Raw genomic sequence first — 22,451 nt, 5'->3', positions numbered from 1 at the left:
CAGCTTCAATTCTAATTAACCTGCAATTCTGTAAATGATTTACAGCATGACTCTTCATTAATGCAATGCAATAACATCAAAATTTAATAAAACATCAATTACCGTTTCACTCTTCCATTATAAAAAGAAAGTAGCATTATCATACTCCTCTTAAAGGTTTCTATCAGATACAAAAATATGAATCACATCAAACAATTTTTTTTGGCAATCTACATATTTCTAGCCGTAACATGCCAAGATCATGTTTTAGCCAGCAGAGCCACGACGAAAGACATCATAGTCCCGAAGATTTCCGAGTGGCAAGTCACGGTGGTTAACGGTTTGACCACTAATGAAACTCTTTTCATCCATTGTAAATCTAAGGAAGACGATCTAGGTGAAATTAGTCTGATCAGGTTTAGAGATAGATTTTCTTGGAACTTCGGAGAAAATATGCTTCACTCAACTTTGTTTTGGTGCTATATGAGCAAAGATGATGGTCATATGAGTGTAAACGTGTTTTGGGATGATGTTATTTTGTTCCATAGATGTGGTTGGAAGAATTGTGTTTGGACCGCAAAGACTGATGGCCTTTATCTTTGGAATTATGCGAGCGGTGAAGATGTATTGTCGGAGAAATGGGAAGTTGGATGGTGAAGACATTTTTCTGCATTTTTGGTTATTTTCTTATTATATGTACCTTGTTGACTTTGGATGAAAAACCTTGCTGAAGTAATAAGAAAAATGTCATAAATTTCTCTCCTATTTTGTATATTTTTCAACAATGATAGTCTTTTTCTTTTAGTTACTTATATCGATTCAAATAATACTAGATTAATTTTATGAATATAAAATCATAGACTAAACAAATGATGAGAAAAAATTTCATTGAAACATTATAAAAGTTGTTATGCTCTGTTTCTATGAGTACAAATATATTCGGTTTACTGTAATTGTTAAGTGTTCACGCACATGGAATCTTGCTCTTTTGGTTATACTTCAATATATACAAATGTCTAGTAGAAAGAAATAAAAATCATATAATATGTTCAACTACACGAATAAATTGACACATAAAAATCATATAATATGTTCATCTACAGAAATAAATTGAATATATGTAAAAAGAAAAAAAATGTGTTTTCAGCATACTTGGTGTTATATTTTTTCTAAAATAAATTTGGATTCTCTTTTACATATCTATAATCTCTATAATTGCTGTAAATAATATATATAATCTCTATAATTTAGGAAATGTAACTGCATTGGGTTATGGCTTTATTATACATGTATGAAAGTAATTTTAATTATGATATGAGATAGGGTAAGGTGGATTTAATTAGTGCTGAACTGCTGACTATAGGATTAGATTCAGTATTTTGCTATTAGTTTATTTTCTTTATGATAACTTATTGTAGATATTATAAATATTTTAATTAAATATGTGATTTGTATTAAATTTGGAGACTAGATATATATAATTCTTAATTTTTATTTCGGTTTATATATTTGATTAAAAGTATGTGGTTCCGCACACAGGAGCGATTATAAACTTCATCAATATATTCAATATGCTTTCCGATAATATGTTCAATTAAGTTCTGCATTTGTAAATATGAATTACATATCCGAACGCATTAGCATGAACATTTTTTTTTTTTGCTTATGAATTGACATTGATAAAATAATATAATTATTGAAAATTTATTTTGGTATTATTTTTTTAATTAAAACATTGTAACACCCATACATGCAATATCCTAAATAGATTATAAATGAGATTATGAATAAATACAAGCACACATTTTAGCACCAGATTTATATTGGAGGCATTTTCCACCTAATGGATATCTTAATTCTCTGCAGTGCTTATTGCAGTCCGGAAATTGTGAGCAGGGGCCTTGTATAGCGAACCATTTCTGAGCACCATTAACTTTGAGCATAGACTTCGCGCATACTTCACCTATTATTTTCCGAAAATTAGTGTAGTATTCACAAAGTAAAAAAGTTATTGGATATAATGACGAATAACACAATGTATTGTAAGTTGTAACAGTAGAAGTGTATGCTATATGCTAAACTACATATATGGAGATATAATATTCATAATATATCTAATAGAAACAATTATATGCGGTTTACTAGTTAATTTAAATACATGATTCTTGCTCTTTTGGTACTTAAAAGAAAAAGATATGTCAACGTCTTGTAAAAAGGAAAAAGTAAATAATATAAATTAAATTATATGTTTTTTTTTGGCATACATGGGGTGAGAAGAACTGCAAGACATAAAAACACAAGGAAGACGCATTTGCAGGATGAAACCATTGTTTTTGTTTTGTTTATTTTAAAAATATTTTCTGATGAAATTAAAAAGTACTCAAATCCTCCAGTAATATATGTATTTATAGAGAAAGATGGTGGGTTTATACTTCAAAGGTTTTCACCCGCGCTATATCGTAGGACTAAATTATAAACTAATATATTTTAAATAATAATTTTTAATTTATTTAGTTTTCAAATTCTCAATTAATTAAATTTTATCTAATTAATTTATAATTTTGTTTAGAATGTTTTTTTTCTTCTTACGTTTTATACAGTTTATAACCTAATTACATTAAATTTATTATAAGATACAATATAAAATTTTAAAACACGTAGTTTTGTTTTCTATAATTAAACAGAGGTATATGCCTATATGGTATGTTAGTGTATATTTTTATGTGTATACAATTTTTTTTTTTGGAATATTAAGAATGTGTTGTAGTATGTGTAATATTTTGTAGTTCATATAATAAATAATTTATAAGTTAATTTTCCAAACTATGACTAAAAATTTATAGTATATGACATAAACTAATAGTTTTAGTATTGGTTCTATAGTCCAAACCCGTCATGCTAGGCGGATTACGCAACATATTCAAATATTTTAAATCCGCAAAAACTCATCATACGAAATCCGTGAAAGTAAAATATAGTATGTGAGGTTAAAAGTCACTTTTTATCAAATCAGTTTTTCAAATTTGTAAAGAACAATACCTTTTCACTCACCTCCTTATAAATAAAGAAAGAAAATCTGTATACATTTACGATTATGTTTATTACTTTTTAAAACACTTAATTTCTATAAAAAAAAACAAATATAAGTATAGTTAATTTGTTTATTAAATTAATTATTTAATGTCAATGGCATGCCTGTAAATAAGTGCCAACTTTCAGGATTTATTTTATAAATGTCTCCAAAAATGTATATATAGATATATTTCCTAAATAAAACTGAATTCTCTTTTACTTATAATATCTATAAGATATGTTACTACATTATGTTATCAACTCTTAATATCTAAAAGATATGTTACCACATTTGGGTATTCAACTCTTAAATTTCACTTTTATTCTTATTTTTCTATATTTTTAATATAGTAAACCTTTTTCAAATATATACGGAGAATTGCAAGCAGACCCACTTTCCTCAAACTCACTTCCATCCACGCCCACTTGTTGCTAGTGGTGTACTTTTATGGATGTGTTTGCTAGTTTGACATAAAACGTGGACATATTTGTCCATGTTGCTAAGTTTGAGACAACAATTCTCTTTGTCATTTTTCTCTCTTTTTTCCTTCTCTACTTTATTTTTTGGTTTTGTATCTTTCTTTTTATTCTTTTCTTTGTTGTAACAGTTTAACTATTTATTATCAAAAAAGTATCTGTTTATTTATATACAATCTATTATAATTATATTTTTTTTACAATTTAAGATGTATATTGCTTTTTTTTAAATTAGTATATTATATACTATCCATTTTTAGTTGAACATTTGTTCACTAATAAGTGGATGACCAATTATAGTAAATTGTGTTTAATGTAACTGGTCATCTACTTATTAGTGAACAAATGTTTAACTTTTTAGTTGAACTGTTATATTTTTAGTTGAACTTTTTTTTGATGAAATAAGTTTTGTCCATTACAAAATGTAGAAATACTTGAACAATACCACTCAATGAATTTTACTATTGTTTGCATCAAAACAATTTTGTTTTTATTTTTTTGATGAACATACAAGCATATCCACCAAACGACCACATGAATATATATGATTAAGGTGTTCTAGTTAGGCTATGGACTTGGAGCTGGAACATCTTGATCATATATATCTATGTGATCATATAATATACTAATTTTTTAAAAAATATAGCAATATACATCTTAATATGTAGAAAAAATATAATTAAAATATATTGTATAAAAATGAACAGATAATTTTTTGATAATAACTAACTTCAGTGTTACAACAAAGAAAATAATAAAAAAGAGAGATATAAACCAAAAAGTAGAGGAAAACAAAAAAGTAATGAAATATATATATATATATATCTTAGGAAAAAAGAAGAGAGAGAAAGAGTTGAGATGTGTTTGGTTTGGTGAGAGAGTAGTATGTAATTTTAAAGGGAAAAGTATAGTAATAGTAGAAAGTGGGTGTGGGTGTTATTAGAGTTTGAGAAAGTAGGTATGAGTACAATATTCCCAAATATATACTCCCTCTGTTTCAAAATATAAGATGTTTCAGATTTTAATATACTAAACGAGTTTTGCTGTAATTGCTAGAGTGGCAATGAATTTAATTTAGTCATTTGTAGGATGAAGCCAGTTTGCAGAATTGAAATAAGATCGAGAAGTGACAAGAAAAAGACATCTTATTTCGTTATACTAGTATGATGAGTTTAAAATATAAGTATATAATTTTAAATTAAAATCCAACAAAAAAAAATAAAGTGTGAGCAAGGAATCTGACTAATGGACTAATATGTGGTTGGGATGACTCAATACGTTAAGGGGTGGTATTAAACTTGATATTTTAAAAGTTTTGTTGGGATTTTAATATTTTTAAATTTTGAGAGATTTGAGTATTTTTTTTTTGTGAATCCAAAATTAGATTAGAATTAAAAATTACAAGAAGATAAAGCCTATTCGGACACTCCCGAACAGAAAACTTGAAAAATAAATCAACTACAGCACAAATCAAACATAAAGACATAAGCTTGAAAAAGCTTGATAGAACACGAGGAGAAGTATTGAAACTAAATATCACAAGAACATCCATGAAAGAAGTAGCAATCAATACATAAACATCGACTAGAAAAGAACTAGTCACCATAAATTGTGACGTTAAAAGAACTGCCTCACACACGGAAAGGTTGACGCCGGAGAAGTATCCAGTGAGCAAAGTTGCTGGAACAGAGCAGAGGCTAAGCCAACAGAGATGGTTTTTGGCTGGACGCAAACAGGTAAGATTACATCAGAGAAGTATTTGATGAACCAAAATTCTGCCAAAAATCGGCAGAAAAATATCCAGCAACAGTGGTTCTAACCTGGATACCAACATAACTAGTCTCAACTGCAATCAAAGGGAGGCCGGAGTAGTATCCGGTAAAGTCGGAGAAGTATCCGAAATTTCCTCCTTGCAACAAAGTGGTTCAAAATAAAGACCAACCTTAAGCAAAGAGAATGGGATAAGCTGCTTGAGAAACGCAAAAGGAGAGGTTGAAAAGAGGACTGATTCATCAACCAAGAGAAAGGGCCAGCCCCAAACAAGAGACCCACTTAGATGGATGAACACCTTAAGGGGAGCAACGAGAGGGGGGGGAGGAGGAGAGAGAACCACTGTCCATCAAACTCACTAGGAAGACGGGAGTCATAGGACGACAACAACCAAGTTGAAGTTAACTCGTTGTCTGGAAGATCTGGTTGTTCTGGCAGATCCGGAGGAGACAATAAACTCACCCGCATCGCTAAATCTGGTGGCCTTGGACAGGAGGAACCCATTGAGAGCAGGAAAAGCTGAACCATACTCATGGAGATGGAGACAAGCTTTGCTGGCGTTGTAGATCTACTGACGGAAGAAAAATCGGAACAATTAGGCGGCGAGGAGGGCAATGGTAGGATACCGGAGGATGGGAAAGACCATATCTTTGGCAAGCGGCTGGCTTGGGCTTTGTGCCTAGGAGAGAAAACTAGGGTGAACTGTTACCATAATAAGTACTGAGGAAATACATATATACAAAGGGAGAGATTTGAGAGTAATTTTATGAGATTTGGCTATAGAATTTGAGATTTTAGGATTTTCTGAGATTTGAGTTTTGGGATTTGGTGAGATTTGATTATTGAATTTTAGGTGATTTGAATATATATATATATATATATATATATATTTTAAAGAAGAGAACAACTTGTATGATGTTGTAACTTGTATGATGATGTGTAATGGATAGGCCATGTGAAGAAGCTTGATATCTTTTTTCAGTTGCCGTCACCTTCTACAAGCCCCTCTAACTGATCCTTCCAAAAGATGATATGAGAAAGCTCATACGTCCATGACTATGTATATGGTTCTTGGTTGTGTCAATTACGCATCTGAATTTGCCTTGACAGAGATCGTAATCTAAGAAAGAGTTTGTGTTTTCCAGCGAATTAGTAACAAAAAGTTTTATGATAGGGATTTAGGGTTTACTACACATCAACAAAACTTATTAGGATTTTTCTTTGAGGTATGTATTTGAGAGAGAGAGAGAGATAGACAGAGAGAGGTGTAGAGATGGAGGTACTTTATATTATAAAATAGCAATAGCTGACGAAACGTTTTTTAAAAAACATCTTTTAAAGTTTCACCTTTAAAGGTGTAACACCCGTAACCCGAAAAGAGTGTGTGTTAGGTGTCGAGCGACAATATGGAGTGTCGATCGATTCGAATTAGTCAGTTTGGTTTGTTCTTTGGTTTTGTACGGTTTAGTAGTTTAAGAGAAAATCTAAATTTCTCTATAAAAGGGAAATCGCCTTGTCGTGTTAGAGGTTCTCTCCCCCAGCCGTTTCTGCCTTAGAGAGAAGAGAGAAGAGGTGTGTTTTAGTCTCTTTGGGAGAAAGAGAGAAGGATAGTTGTTTGGGGGAAGGGACAAGAGTGGAGAAGAGAAGGAGAGCAGCATGGTCTGCATCATTATCTATTGTATCTTTATTTATGTTATTTTATGGTTCAATCTTTTTTACATTATTATCATGGTAATAAGTACATTTTTGGGGGAAGTAATTAGTACTATATCTTAATTTTATGGGTAGAAAAAATATCGCACATATTCTTTTAGAGTAAATTATTTATTTTACTATTTAAATCAGTCAAATGTTACCTTATGGACACTTCAATTTTGGTCAAAATTTAGCACAATTAGTAATTTACTAATTAACATATCATTGCATATATTACTTCAAATATTTGTTACGTCGCGTGACTGAATGCAAGGAATACATCGGTCGACGCAGTTAGGCATTTGACAGAGTCAGGAGGAATTGCATCGGTCGATGCAATGAGTGCATCAGCCGATGCATCTAGGGATTTGGAGGATTGCATCGGTCAACACAAGGAGTGCGTCGGTCAACGCAAGGATGTTGCATCGGTCAACGCAAGTGCGCAGAGTCGACGCACGTGTTCAGAGTTGTCTGGTTTGCTTGTTTTCTTTGTGTATTGATTATGCTTGTCTTATCGTTTGTGTGTATAAGCCAATAGATGGGAGGATCACCACACAAAGTATATATTTATGATAATACTCACGCATCTCATTTGTGTTTGTGGTGCAGGTAAACCCAAAGTTTGATCGTGGAATCAAGGCGATGAAGAGGAGGATATTCTAGTGGCTCGTTGATATGTTGTCTGGCTTCTGTTAGGTTGTTAGAGTCGAGTCGTTAGAATGTTGATAGGTTGATGGTTTGATGTTTAATGACTTGTTGGTTGGTTATTTACTGTTTATGATGAATTGATTGTTGGTTATTGGATTAATGGTATCATACTATGTTATCCGTTCTTGTTTGATTGGGGTTAGATTGTTAATTATTATTGGATCACTAGTTATTTATTATATTAAAAATAAATAAACAATGGCTCGAATCGTTTCATTTATAGCAGGTAAAAAGTACATTTAAGTTTGTATATATTTGTTTACATATTTTTATGTACATTAATTAGAGGTGAGCACTTTTTGTATTATTGATAAATTCAAATATTTTATAGGATAAAACATGTTTATGATTTTCTTTTTTAGTTCAATCCAAAAAAAATTATTTGCATATGTAATATTAAAAATTTTCACGGATTTTAAAAGGTCGACTGAATTTTTAAATGACATTTTATTTTATTTTGGTTTGATTTATTGCATTTTATTTTATATAGAATCTTCTTCATTTTATTTTTTAAACATGTTAATTTAGATTCAACTATTTATTCAATACATTGTTGATTGTACCATATAATTAAACAATTTTTATTTTGGTGTTTTAGCGACCAAACTATAAACATCATTTGATTTTTGATGTGTTTCTTCCGAACCTACATTTTATAGATGATAATTGTAATTGAATGCATCCTAATGTGTGTAGGTGGACTGCAAAAGAACTAAGAGTATATGTCCGCCACACCAAATTTGTAAGAGATTTCATGTATGGATGAAAAACTCCAACAAAACAAAAATAAAGCACTCCCGTCAATGGACTTCCAAGTGAATCAGAATTTGATTCATACACCTAATCAAATTCTGAAAACTAATTCAAGCATTATCTGAAATCTTGGTATCGTTTTATCATGTTAAGAGAATAATAAGAAAAAAATTTAAAAACGAGTTTAACTTTAATTTGGCTTTAGTTAAGATATTATATAATTTAATATTTCTGTCTATAAATTTATTATCAAATCAACAGTCTATAAGATTTGTAGTCTTTGAAAATGTATTATTAAATGTCAAAGATCAAAGGTCAAAGCATTAAATATGAGAGGAGATAACAATTTAAAAGTTTGTAAAATCAAAGGAAAGAAGAACAAGAACATATCTTAGCAAATGTATGAGCAAAAATATTTGTTTGTATTTTCTGTGTGCAGATATATTATATATATGACCTTGTAACACATTTATACCCATGACAAAAGTTTATTACACTTTAGAAAGGTTTTACAAAAATGAAAAAATGTTTCCTAATTTTTTTTCTTATCCTCCTTTCTTTTGATTCTATAAACTCTTATTTGATGCCTCCTCTTTTTAGAAAATTCAATGTTGAAATAGTAAATCAACTTAAGTTTCACAAGAAAATGAAGGTTCATTGCAAAAGCAGAAGCCACAATTTTCCAATCACCTATCTTAATATTGGCGAAAGTTTTCAGTTCAAATTTACTATCCTTTCAAAAACTAAGTACTGGTGTAATTTATGGCAGGTAAGAAATTCATTTTGAGTTTTGTTGATTGAAGAATTTGATTCAACAAAACCTATTTTGATATTTGTGTTCAACTCAAAAAGGTTTATAATGCAATACTAAACTTTTTTAATGGACTTTTACACGTTGACTGGAATTCTTGTTTTATTCATTGCATTAAATGTTATATAATATATGTTTGGTTTATATAAAACTTTGTTACTTTATTCTGATTCATATTAATTCCGTTTCTCACCCATACTTTGATACATTACTTTTTATTTTTGTATGCTTAGGGACCAAATTACAAACACTATGTGGTTTTTGATGCGTTTCGTCCTGACAAAGATTTTATTGATGGTACATGCACTGGAATGCACCCTAATGTTTGTAGATGGACCGCAAAAGAAGAAGGAGTTTATGTCCGTAATAAAAAATTTGAAGGAGAATATTTCATGTATAGTTGGGATGCTCCAACAAATATAGGAGAAATAACTCCAGTTAGTTCATTTGCGGTTGAATCTAAGTTTGATTCATAGATCTATAAAATTCTAAAAGCTTATTTAATTGTGGTATTCTAATTTTGTTTGATTATAATGTCAGTTTGGTTTGATTATAATTGTGGTATGTGTGTCAGTTTGATTCTAAAAGCTTATTTTGAGCATATCAAGAATTAATAAAAAAAAAATATTTGTTGGGTTAGCTTGCACTCAATTGGGATCCAGTGAATAACAACTTTCCAACGACGATGTTCTTTAGGAGGTTGGAGGTTGAGGTAAATTCACAACTTTATGAATTTACCTCAACCTCCAACCTATCGTTAATAAATGATTTATTTGGTGGTGGGTTTCTTAATGACGGGAATAAATGAGTTTCATTTCATGTTTTTTTTGTACTCTAATTTTTTTTTTAGAGACTGAATAGTCCGGATTTCACATATGTATAGAAAGACGAACAGTATTATGGACTAGCCATCTATGCTTTTATGTTACCTTTGGGTTTTCAACTGTTGGAGTCGGTTCCAAATGTTCTGGCTTTGATTATTGATGTTGAAGTTCGAGGGATTGCATTTCCACGACATATTCGTTTGTAACTTTGATTATTGATGATGAAGTTCGAGACAAAGGTCTCCTTGTCCTCTACCAAAAAAAAAATAGTAATTAGTACCTTTTTTTGGCAGAAGTAATTAATTAGTATTATAAATCATAAATTCATAGATCAATTTTGGTCAACATAACTCATTTGTCATCACAATTCACAAATAAAGCACACATATATTCTTATTTTAGGTAAATTATTTAATTTATTATTTAAATCAGTCAAATTTTACCATATACACACTTTGATTTTGGTCAAATTGGTTAATTGTATTCGAAAGTATTTGTAGTTATACAGGCAAGATAACACATGCATAATTACTAATTACCATATCATTAGATATATTACTTCACATATATAGTCTAATTTCGTTTTACTGTTTTAGGAATTTGATTATTGAATTCAAATTGTATCATAAAACAAAGTCAACTCAATAAATATATAAACAAATATGTTTGTTTGTATTTTCGTGTATATAAATATAAGTGGTTGTATCATATTTTTATATTATATCTGTCACAAAAGTTAATTACAAATATTTAAGAATGAGAAAATATTTGCTATTTTTGGTTCTTGTCCTCATTTCAGTTGATTCTATAAATTCTACAAGATCTATTCTCTTCAGAAAATTTAATATCGAAATTGTAAACCAGCTTAAGTTTCACAAAAAATTGAAAGTTCACTGCAAGTGTAAAAATTATGATTTTCCAATTACCTATCTTAACATAGGCGAAAGTTTTAAATTTAAATTTATAATTTATCCAAAAACTCTATATTGGTGTTATTTATGGCAGGTAAAACATACTTTTTAAGTTTTTATATATTTCTTAACATATTTTTAGGTACCTTGATTAGGGATGAGCATTTTTTTTGGTTGTATTATTTGACCAATTTGAATATTTTATAGACTAAAACCTGTTTTAGAACATTTTAGTTCAATCCAAAAAAGTTTTGAAATTTTTTGGTTGAATATTATTGTCATATGTAATATCAGAACTTTTATGAATTTTAATAAGTTGATCGGATTTTTTTATTTTGGTTTGCTTTTTTGCATTTTGTTTTTTATATAGTCTGCTTAATTGATTGAAAAATTTGGTTAATTCAACTATCAACCCAATATATATTGTTGACTTAAAACTAAAAAAATATTTATTTTTGTGTTTCAGGGACCAAATTATAAACATCATGTGGTTTTTGATGCATTCCTCGCAAATGTTTTATTTATAGATCATACATGTAGTGGAATAGATCCCAATGTGTGTAGGTGGACTGCAAAAGAACAAGGAGTATATGTGCACGACACCCTAGGAGAATTTTTTATGTATGGATGGAAACCAAAAAATCAAAGAGAAATCACTCCAGTCAATGCACCTACAACAGAATTGGATCCATACATTTAATACATATCTTAAAACTAATTAAATCATTATGTGTAATCTTGGTATCATTGTATCATGTTGAAGAGAATAATGATAAAGATTTATGAGCTCAACTTCAATTTGGGATAGATATGATATTGATTTAATGTTTTTGGGTATAAATATATATATTCTAATAATACAATATAAGACTCATTGTCTTTAAAAGTATGATTAAATGTCAGAAAAAGGAAGTCAAAACATTGAATAGAAGAGACAATAATCTAAAGTTTGTAAAATCAAAAGAAAGAAGAATTAGAAAAAATATGAACAAAAATATTTGTTTGTATTTTGCGTGTGTATATTATATGTAAGACATTGTTACAAATTTGTTCCCATGAGAAAAGTTTATTACCTTTTAGAAAGGATTTACAAAAAGGAGAAAATATTTGCTAATATTTTTAATATATTAAGAAATTCATTTGAAGTTTAATTATTGAGGAATTTGATCAAAAAATATTTTGATATTTTGGTTTAACCCAAAAAAGATTTTTTTTTTTTTTTTTTGAACAAACATATGCTTCTTTTCCATTATATAGACAGTAACATACAAAGCATGTTGAAAAGCTTAAATAACATAAAAAGGCATACCCCAAATTCAAAGGCAACAAGGGTACATGGATAGATAATAGCAAGAGATATATGGGTCTTGAGAGCTATGGACCAAGTGCTGAATAGCAAGTTGGAGCCTGTGAGATCAAAACATATCAATGCAGCTTTCAAGAGTAAGTCATTGGAAGGGAAGGTGGCCAAGATCTTGATTCGAAGACTGGGTGGCGATGAAGCAAGCAAAGCTGAGGATCTCATCGAAATGAGAAAGTCTACACGAAGTAGTGCTTTGTCAAAGGTGTGAACAGAGTTGAGAATGCTCTGATTACCGATCACTGCAAGGGTGGTTGCGATTTTAAGGCTGTAAGGGAGAAGCTTGGAGAGGTTGTGGTAACCACCACTCCTTGGAATGGTGATCATAATGCCACTACTTTTCAAGCCTATATGAGGGAACTTTAATAAGTAGATGATATACAGTTTGGAGAGCTTAGAACAAGGAAGTGATGGAGAAATCAAACTGGCTAAACATCGGTAATCCCCGCTCCGCAGAGGTGGAATCATAATGCCGAGTTTAAGCCTGGTTATACGTTGGGGCTGAATGAGTTGAGAGATTGGTGATATGCAGCAAATAGGAGCAACGGATGCAAGCATTATATATCGCGGAGAGACGGGTCAGGGTTAAAGATATAGCTCTGTAATGCAGTCCTCCATACCAAAGTAATCAACTTTCCTCGACACAAAAAGATGTCAAGCCAATCCGAAGAAACCGAGACTCTACTACCGAGGAGACCCCGACTTGACCAAGTAGAGAAACTTGATACTAAACATTTTGAACTTGAAATAGCTTTATCACAACCAGTTCTGAGGACGCAGACTCTACACTCATAAATTTCTTGTCGAGTACAACCAAACAACCAGGTGACACAGAAGTCTAACGGGTTGGGTTCAAAACAGCTTTAGCAGATCTAAACATCTTTCAATTCAGGGGCAACGCATTTGACCAAGATATCCTAAGAGCCAGAGATTTGGGTAAAGAGTGAGAATCGAACCTGGAACAGAGCGGAATCAATGGTGTGCTAGAGAGCGCCAAGGATGTGGTTTTCACCGTTAAAGTCTTCGTCGGCTCCAGTGTCAAAACAGAGCTCCCGTCCAGCTGCAGCCAAACAAACCACTTGGTGAGGGGAAAAGATTCTAAGGATCGGAGATTTGTTGCGGTTGACAGTGTTAAGAAGCGGTTAGACCGGCGGAAGCCGAGGCAATTGGGACGTTCAGGGGTCTCAGAGGGAACATCTCGTGGCTGGGCCCACGAAGGAGCAGGCACATCAAGACGATTCACCAGATACTGAGGCAAGGGAAGGGGAAAAAGAAGCTGAAGCATGCTTGGAGTCGAGATCCAAAATCTCGAGGGGACTTCGGGAAAATTAGGTGACCATGGAACAAAGAAACAAAAGATGCAGTGGAATAATGAAGAGCTTGACAGAACTGAGAGAACCGAGAGAATCCGACGCCGGCGAGCCAGAGCCCTACCGGCGTCGGGGAGAAGAGATGGTAGCGGCGTCTCGGTAATAGTGTCTGAGAGGAAATATTAGGGCGAACAACAAAAATAAATAGTCAATTGAGATAGTAGTACCCAAAAAAGATTTATACTAAACTTTTTAATGGAGTTTTAGAAGTTGACTGGAATTTTGGTTTCATTTATTGCATTTTATGTTATATAATATGCTCGGTTTGTATAAAACTTTGTTAATTTAATACATTCAATTTAGTTTTGTTTCTCACCCTAATATATTTGATTGTAATATAAATTTGATCAATTACTTTAATTTTATTTTTGTGTGTTTAGGAACCAAATTACAAACCCTATGTGGTTTCGATACATTTCGTCCGGTGGTACATACACTCGAATATATTTTAATGTGTATAGATTAAAAAATAAAAAAAGAGTTTATGCCCGTAGTAATTTTTTTTAAAGAGAATATTTTAGGTATAAATAGGATGCAAGGAGAAATCTCTCACCTACAAGTGAATCTGAATTTGTATCATAAAAACTCTAAAACCATTCAATCATATGATGTTCTAAATAAAGCTATGTACGAGGGAATTTATAACAAAAATCATCTGTTGGATTCAGTTACGAGCCCAACCTCTATGTGGGCTTATTACTTATATTTCGACCCAATAATAAAAAAAATAAAAAAAAATAAAACATTTCTTCTTCCCAAAGCCAAAAAAATCTCAGTACAAAGAGAGAACAAGAAAACCTCAAAGAAACTCAGAAATCGAGAGAAGAGAATCATCATGGGGCAAGGACCATCCGGAGGATTGAATCGTCAAGGAGATCGGAAACCTGATGGTGGTGGAGATAAGAAAGAGAAGAAGTTTGAGCCGGCGGCACCACCGGCTCGTGTCGGGAGGAAGCAAAGGAAGCAGAAAGGTCCTGAGGCGGCGGCGAGACTCCCGACGGTGACTCCGTCTACTAAGTGTAAGCTCCGGCTACTGAAATTAGAGCGGATCAAGGATTATTTGTTGATGGAGGAAGAGTTTGTGGCGAATCAAGAGAGGTTGAAGCCTCAGGAAGAGAAAGCTGAGGAAGATAGATCTAAGGTTGATGATCTTCGTGGTACACCTATGAGTGTTGGGAATTTGGAAGAGCTTATTGATGAGAATCACGCAATTGTTTCTTCTTCTGTTGGACCTGAGTACTACGTTGGGATTTTGTCGTTCGTTGATAAAGATCAGCTTGAGCCTGGGTGTTCGATTCTGATGCATAATAAGGTATGTTGTTGAATTAGGGTTTAAGATCTTTATTTCGTTGTTTTGGGAACTTGAATTTTGCTTGCGGTATTAGGGTTTTAGTACTGAGTATGTTCTGATTTGGTTTTTGTGTGTTAGGTTCTCTCTGTTGTTGGGATTCTACAAGATGAAGTGGATCCAATGGTGTCTGTTATGAAAGTTGAGAAGGCTCCTTTGGAGTCATATGCTGATATTGGAGGTTTAGAAGCTCAGATTCAGGAGATTAAGGAAGCTGTTGAGCTTCCTCTGACTCATCCTGAGTTGTATGAAGATATTGGTATCAAGCCACCCAAGGGTGTGATTTTGTATGGTGAGCCAGGCACTGGGAAGACTTTGCTTGCTAAGGTTTGTCTTTCTACTTATAATCTCATGAGTATTATTAGTATACGTTAGAAGTATAGCCAGAAGATAAAAGGAATATCTTTTCAATCACTTGTTACTATCAATGTCTTAATTTCTCGTTTCTCTCTGTGACAAGCATGAGAAATTGTTGCATTTTGGTGGCTAAGTTTATGTTCTTACCTTACTTTCGAACGTGGTGGTAGTGAGCTATTGTGTCCTTGTTTTCTTTCAGGCGGTGGCTAATTCTACATCAGCTACTTTCTTGAGAGTTGTTGGTAGTGAGCTGATTCAGAAGTATTTGGGAGATGGTCCTAAGCTTGTGAGGGAGCTTTTCAGAGTTGCCGATGACCTTTCACCATCAATCGTCTTCATAGATGAGATTGATGCTGTTGGTACCAAGCGGTAAGTCAAACTATCACACAGACATGATCCATAACCTATTAATTAGCAGAGAGACTTCAGAATGTATCTGATTAAACCATGTGTGAAATAAAACAGGTATGACGCTCACTCAGGAGGTGAACGTGAGATCCAAAGAACTATGTTGGAACTTCTGAACCAGCTTGATGGTTTTGATTCAAGAGGAGATGTTAAGGTCATCCTTGCAACAAACAGAATCGAGAGTCTTGACCCGGCACTGCTTCGACCTGGAAGGATTGATAGGAAAATCGAGTTCCCTCTTCCAGATATCAAAACAAGAAGACGTATCTTCCAGGTAACTAATTCTGCTCGTATAACATTAACATACCAATGGCTTGTTCAAAAGTTTATTTTAAATCGAATTTGTTGGGTTATTTTTTTTTTAAAATAGATACACACATCGAAGATGACTCTCTCTGACGATGTAAACCTGGAAGAGTTTGTGATGACAAAAGACGAGTTCTCAGGAGCTGATATAAAGGCTATATGCACTGAGGCTGGTCTACTTGCCCTCAGGGAACGTCGTATGAAGGTAAAGACTCTGAACCATTCAGTTCAAACCATACACACTCCACTTACGGAAGCAGTAGCCGCTGACTCTAATGTTTGGGTTTTTATTTTGGGTCCATAATCAGGTGACGCATCCAGATTTCAAGAAAGCAAAGGAGAAGGTTATGTTCAAGAAGAAAGAAGGCGTCCCTGAAGGCCTCTACATGTAAAATCATAATCTTATCGTCATCTTGACTTCCTCCTCTACACTTTGTTTTATACATTTGCTTCTCCGTAGGATCTTTCTGGTGTTATAAATTGATCATGCTTTCTGATCTCTTTAATATAACAATTCCTCATTTCCAATTTAGGATGCCTACTCTGATCTAAACCAAAACACATTATTAAAACCAAAAATGTTACAGTACTCTTCCTCGGCAAAGTCAATGACAAAGCTCATACATCGGCTAAATAATTACATTACTTTCTGCAAACACAGTTCCTTTTCAGAAATCGAAACTTACATTAATACATTATTAAATGGATTAGATCTTTAGCGACCATTTGAGACAAATGGTTCCGTAAACGTCAACGTAGCCACCGAACAAGGCTCTGAGGGACTCAGCTGCGCCTTCAATGGCTCCAACGTTTTCTCGAGCTTTCATTATTTCAAGGAAGTTGTTGGGTAGCTGAGCCACACCGTCCAAGAGCTGGATGACAGTCAACATGCTTGGTCTAACTGCCGCAACCGGATGCGAACAGAGCAAGCCGAGTTTCAGAACCAGTGTCACTTGCTCCTCAAGGTACTTACCATCAAGCTTAACCTTCGCATCAACCACTTGCAGTATGTCATCATCTTCCAAACAATCTAACACCCAATCAGTAAGAACCATCTCGCTCGGTGAAGATGCTCGTGGCAAAACCGGCCTTCTCCTGCAAGTAATCTCTAACATAAATACTCCAAACGCAAAGACATCAGAGCTTGTGCTTGCTTTCCCTGTTTTTGAGAGCTCCGGGGAGATGTATCCAAACGTACCAGCCACGTTAGAGGTTTGAGGATCATTCCCGTGTTCACAGAGCTTTGCGAGACCAAAATCTCCGAGCTTTCCACTCATAGAATCATCAAGAAGGATGTTTGCTGGCTTAATGTCCCTATGAATGATGACTTGAACCCACTGGTGGTGTAAATAGCAGAGACCAGAAGCTACATCTTTGATGATCTTGAATCTTTGTGACCAATCAAGACTCTGTTCTGGTTGATGGTAAAGAAACTTATCAAGACTACCTTTTGGCATACAATCGTAGACCAAATAGAGTTCTCCTTTGCGCCTACAGTAGCCAAGAAGCCGAACTAAGTTACGATGTCTAAGATGCCCAATGGTTGCGATCTCTGCCACAAACTCTCTCATTCCTTGTCTTGAATCATGAGAAACTTTCTTAACCGCAGTATCTATGTTAGACGTCAATAATGTACCTTTGTAGACTTTTCCAAACCCTCCTTTACCAAGAAGCTCGCTGTTCTTGAAACCCTTTGTGGCAATGTAAAGATCTCTGTAAGCAAACCTATGTGGACCAAACTGAACCTCCCAGTCTTCAAGAACTTCAATCAACTTCTTCCTTTTCAAGAAAAGCATATAACTTATGGTCAAGAAGACCAGAACGGCGACGCCGGTCAAACTCAAACTGATAGCCAAGATCTTTTTCACACTTGTACTCCGAGAGTCTCTAGGAAGTTTAGGAAGACGAGAAATATCAATGTTTGAAGGTCCAACCAAGAATATAGTGAGATGAACGAAGACGACCTGTGGATGATGTGAAGCCAACATACATAGAGTCGAGAAGATATGGCGATAAATCTTTGGTTAGAGAAAGCAATGGAGTCTTTGGCTTAGGGAGATGAATAGGATGAATAGTGACATTAAGCTGTTTCCTTGATGAATCATATTCAATCCAAGCTTGTATCGGTTTTTTATTTATAAGGCGGATGTTTTTGAATCTACCATCGTCGTCTTCGTAGGAACCTGCAGTAGAAGCTTTCTCTGATCTCAAACCATTGATGTCGATACCAACATGGTTATCATCTATGTCACCAAACTCTTCATTTTGAAATGTATCAAACTCAACAGCTACGATATGATTTGAAGGATCTCCATTGTTTGTAACATTAAAGAGACCTAGATGTTGTGCTGATGAGCTATGAGGCAAGCCTTTGGTGGGAGAGATGACAAAAGCAAGTCCATGGCCATCAAGTTGATTGACCTGCGAGACTATAGCGAAAACAAAGGTAGTGGAGAAAGAAGAAACGGTACCGTTTGTTGAGTTCTTGAATCGAATTGGAGAGTTGTAGAAAACGTGACCATATGAGAATCCAGTCGAGTTTGTGAGCTTCATCAAACCATTGGAGTTAATAATAGCAATTCCAGAGCTGTCATATAAGTAACCATTGAAACCAAACTCTCCTTCTTCACTCTGAGAAACTGCTTTGTTAGAGAACAATTGCATCAGCAGAAGAAGCACTAGTACATACATAATATTCATCGTTTTGCAAAAAAATTTGTTCCTTCTTTGACCTGAAAAAGAACTAAATAGGCTCTATATGTACGACTCTTCACATAGCAAACAACTTGGAAGGGTCCAAAAGCTATAAGTATAAAGTCTTGGTGATAAAATATTGAATTAAGTCTTCTTCAACGCCTCTCTTAATTGATTTTTCAAGAAATGAAGCAGCATGAAAACGATAGCTCGGATATATAACCTCTTAATGGGCCTTATTATGAAGCCCGTAAGCCCATATTAGAAAAATCGACTCAGCTAGAGTTTGATGGCGTGGAGAGAGAGAGAAAAAGACAATCATCTGGTAATGTGTAATCTTCGAAAGACTCTTATCTCTATCCACCAACAAGAGAGAGGGAAAACGAAATAAACACACACAGGAGAGACAATATGAGATAAGGATTTGAAGCCTCTCACCACTCTCCTCGTTTCGCTTATTTGTCGAACACCAAAAAATTTCTCGCTTTACCTTTTTTTTTTTATTTTTTTTTATCTGGGAGTGTAATCTCAGAGCAAAGGCGATAGCTTAAAGGTAGCTCCTTTTCTTAGTTTTGCTCAAATGGGTTTCTTTGTAAACTCTTCGTTTGTTTTAGTGAATAAAATAGTCCGAAATTTACAAGCTTTCTTGTCCTTCAGCTATAGAGATGAGAATTTTGAGTTTTTTTTTTCAATTCGAATTGAGAAAAGAGTTCCCTTTTTATGTTTCAATTGTGTGTTGTTGTCTGAGTAAAGCTTGCAAATTTTGACAGTGTGTAATGGGTTTTTATATGTGTAGGTGATAGTTTGAAGCCATGGCTACGATTACGCCTTCTTCTATCAGCAATGCCTGGCTCATTCCGGGAGCTGCTTTTAGTGTAAAGAAGAAGAATGATTGTTCCATCAAATGTAGTTTTTCGGGTAAAGCTGGGAAACAGATTCTATCATCAACGCAGAGACTAGTCTTGCCTCTTTCGACTTCTCTTAGATTGTTTCCAACTCATGGAAGGCAGTTTGTGTTGCATCCTCATCGTAGAGCCACGGGAACTGATGTTGTTGCGGCAGTAGAGGAACAAGATTCTACTACTCCTGTTGTTGCGGCGGACGAGAAAAAAACCGTGGCTAGTGAGAAGTCAGATGCTCCTGCTACGACATCTCAGCCAAGGGGAGCTGCTAGGCCCGGGAGGAAGAGCGAAATGCCGGCTGTTAAGAACGAGGAGCTTGTTCCTGGTGCTACTTTCACTGGGAAAGTACGAGCGATTCAGCCCTTTGGTGCTTTTGTTGATTTTGGTGCTTTCACTGATGGATTAGTCCATGTGTCTCAGTTGAGTGACACCTTTGTTAAGGATGTTGCGAGTGTTGTCACTATTGGGCAAGAGGTGAAAGTTAGGCTAGTGGAAGCTGACATTGAGACAAAACGTATTTCTCTTAGTATGCGTGAGAATGACGATCCTCCCAAACGCCAGTCAGGTGGTGGTGATAAGCCGAGATCAGGAGGGAAAAGGGATGGTTCAAAAGGAGGACAGAGGAAGGGAGATGGCTTTAACTCAAAGTTTGCGAAAGGGCAGATGTTGGATGGAGTGGTGAAGAATTTAACGAGGTCAGGAGCGTTTATAACTATAGGAGAAGGTGAAGAAGGGTTTTTACCAACAGCTGAGGAAGCAGATGATGGAATTGGAAGCATGATGATGGGTGGTTCTTCGTTGGAAGCTGGACAAGAGGTTAAGGTTCGTGTGTTACGGATAGCAAGAGGACGTGTTACTCTAACGATGAAAGAGGAAAATGATGGTAAGTTTGACGAAACAACCACTCAAGGGGTTGTGCATACAGCCACAAATCCATTTATGCTTGCTTTCCGTAAGAACGAAGAGATTGCTGCGTTTCTTGACAAGAGGGAGGAAGAGGCTGAGAAGCAACCTGCTGAGAAACCAGTAGAACCTGAAGCTGAAGCCTCTGTCACCACAGGTGAAGTCGAGGAATCTTCATCTGCCTCAGCTGAGGTAACAAGTGAAGAGGTTCCCTCATCAGAAACTCCCAAGGTAGAAGAAGAAGAAGTGATAGCGACCAAAGCTGAAGATGAGTTGCCAGAAAAAGAAGAGCAAACGGAAACACTTGCTGCAGCAGCTGTAGCTGAGGAGGTGGTTCCACCAATTCCAGAAACCAAAAGTAGGTTGAATTGCCTTCTATCATATTGAATCAGTTCATTGTTTTCAATGTGTTATAGCATTGACCCTTTTCCTCTAATGGTGACCAGGTGAAGAGGAAATTGTTGAGAACTCTATTCCTCCGAATTCAGCCACTGATGAAGTTTCATCTTCAGAAACTGTAGAAAGTGAAGAGGTTGAGAAGGAGGCTTTGGTGGCTGCAGCACCTGTTGCTGAAGGGGAGACTCCTGCCTCTTTTTTCCCAGAAGCTTCTTCCGAGGAAAGTGGCACCACCGCTACTGCTGAAGCGGAGACTCCTGCCTCTTTTTTCCCAGAAGCTTCTTCCGAGGAAAGTGGCACCACCGCTACTGCAGATGAAAGCATCAAAGGTCTGTCTTCTGTCCATCTTTTTTACCTGTTTTATTTCCTGAATCTTGACCAAATCGTTTATGTAAGTTTTCATCTCCTAACACAAAATGAAACAGGCATATCACCAGCTCTAGTGAAGCAGCTCAGAGAAGAAACAGGGGCAGGAATGATGGACTGCAAGAATGCTCTCTCAGAGAGTGAAGGCGATATGGTCAAAGCTCAGGAGTACCTCCGCAAGAAGGGACTAGCAAGCGCAGACAAGAAAGCAAGCAGAGCCACAGCAGAGGGAAGGATCGGTGCTTATATCCACGACAGCAGAATCGGTGTCCTCTTGGAGGTTAATTGTGAAACTGATTTTGTCTCGCGTGGCGACATCTTCAAGGAACTTGTTGATGATCTGGCAATGCAGGTAACTCCAAGATTCTAGCTAAAACATTTTCTTCATTTTGTGATAACTTAGGACATTACTTAACCTGACATGTTAGGTGGCTGCGTGCCCTCAAGTAGAGTACCTTGTAACCGAAGACGTTTCCGAAGATATTGTGAAGAAGGAAAAAGAGATAGAGATGCAAAAGGAAGATCTTTTGTCGAAACCAGAGCAGATAAGAGAGAAGATAGTTGACGGTCGGATAAAGAAGAGGCTAGATGCACTTGCATTGCTTGAGCAACCATACATTAAAGACGATAAGGTGATTGTGAAGGATCTTGTAAAGCAGAGGATTGCAACCATTGGAGAAAACATCAAGGTGAAGAGATTCGTGAGGTACACTCTCGGAGAAGGCCTTGAGAAAAAAAGCCAGGACTTTGCTGCTGAGGTTGCTGCCCAAACTGCAGCTAAACCGAAAGCTAAAGAAGAGAAAGAACAGCCAAAAGCTGAAGAGGTCAAGGAAGCAAGGTGAGATGTGTTTTTTAATATTTGCTAGTCTTGACATGAGTTCTTAAAATGTTTTTGGCTATAAGAAGATTTAAACTTTTTTCACTCTACGGCACTGCAGTCCAGCAGCTACAGTGGTTTCAGCTGCTCTTGTGAAGCAACTGCGTGAAGAGACAGGAGCCGGAATGATGGACTGCAAGAAGGCATTGGCGGAGACAGGAGGA

The 22,451-nt window shown here is 35.0% G+C and overlaps 5 protein-coding genes and 1 pseudogene across 6 annotated transcripts in view; 5 read left to right on the top strand and 1 right to left on the bottom strand.

Annotated features, from left to right (window-relative positions):
• On the top strand, positions 177-636 carry LOC104717295. The gene has a single exon (XM_010434842.1). The coding sequence runs from the start codon at positions 178-180 to the stop codon at positions 634-636; it is 459 nt and encodes a 152-aa protein (XP_010433144.1). The 5' UTR covers position 177.
• Positions 8,957-9,769, top strand: LOC109126993. The gene is made up of 2 exons (XM_019231032.1): positions 8,957-9,223; positions 9,499-9,769. The coding sequence occupies exons 1-2, from the start codon at positions 8,972-8,974 to the stop codon at positions 9,739-9,741; spliced, it is 495 nt and encodes a 164-aa protein (XP_019086577.1). The 5' UTR covers positions 8,957-8,971; the 3' UTR covers positions 9,742-9,769.
• LOC109126805 lies at positions 10,826-11,700 on the top strand. The gene is made up of 2 exons (XM_019230664.1): positions 10,826-11,094; positions 11,467-11,700. Exons 1-2 carry the CDS (start codon positions 10,846-10,848, stop codon positions 11,698-11,700), a joined length of 483 nt encoding a protein of 160 aa, XP_019086209.1. The 5' UTR covers positions 10,826-10,845.
• LOC104717294 (26S proteasome regulatory subunit 4 homolog A) lies at positions 14,494-16,679 on the top strand. The gene is made up of 6 exons (XM_010434840.2): positions 14,494-15,042; positions 15,160-15,405; positions 15,635-15,804; positions 15,901-16,117; positions 16,214-16,354; positions 16,458-16,679. The coding sequence occupies exons 1-6, from the start codon at positions 14,566-14,568 to the stop codon at positions 16,539-16,541; spliced, it is 1,335 nt and encodes a 444-aa protein (XP_010433142.1). The 5' UTR covers positions 14,494-14,565; the 3' UTR covers positions 16,542-16,679.
• On the bottom strand, positions 16,817-18,891 carry LOC104717293 (annotated as a pseudogene).
• Positions 19,184-22,451, top strand: part of LOC104717292 — a 4,966-nt gene continuing 1,698 nt past the window's right edge. The window contains exons 1-6 of one of the 2 annotated variants that reach the window (XM_019231185.1): positions 19,184-19,396; positions 19,640-21,006; positions 21,095-21,373; positions 21,470-21,762; positions 21,839-22,248; positions 22,349-22,446. In XM_019231185.1, coding sequence (XP_019086730.1) covers positions 19,656-21,006; positions 21,095-21,373; positions 21,470-21,762; positions 21,839-22,248; positions 22,349-22,446 — 2,431 coding nt within the window. In that variant the 5' untranslated portion in view covers positions 19,184-19,396; positions 19,640-19,655. The remainder of the gene's footprint in view (positions 19,397-19,639; positions 21,007-21,094; positions 21,374-21,469; positions 21,763-21,838; positions 22,249-22,348; positions 22,447-22,451) is intronic. The other variant, XM_010434839.2, reaches the window with a different exon arrangement.

The sequence above is a fragment of the Camelina sativa genome, chromosome 10 (genome assembly GCF_000633955.1).
Source record: "Camelina sativa cultivar DH55 chromosome 10, Cs, whole genome shotgun sequence".
NCBI lineage: Eukaryota > Viridiplantae > Streptophyta > Magnoliopsida > Brassicales > Brassicaceae > Camelina > Camelina sativa.
Note: the sequence above shows the minus strand (reverse complement) of the source record. Positions and strands in the feature narration are given on the sequence as shown.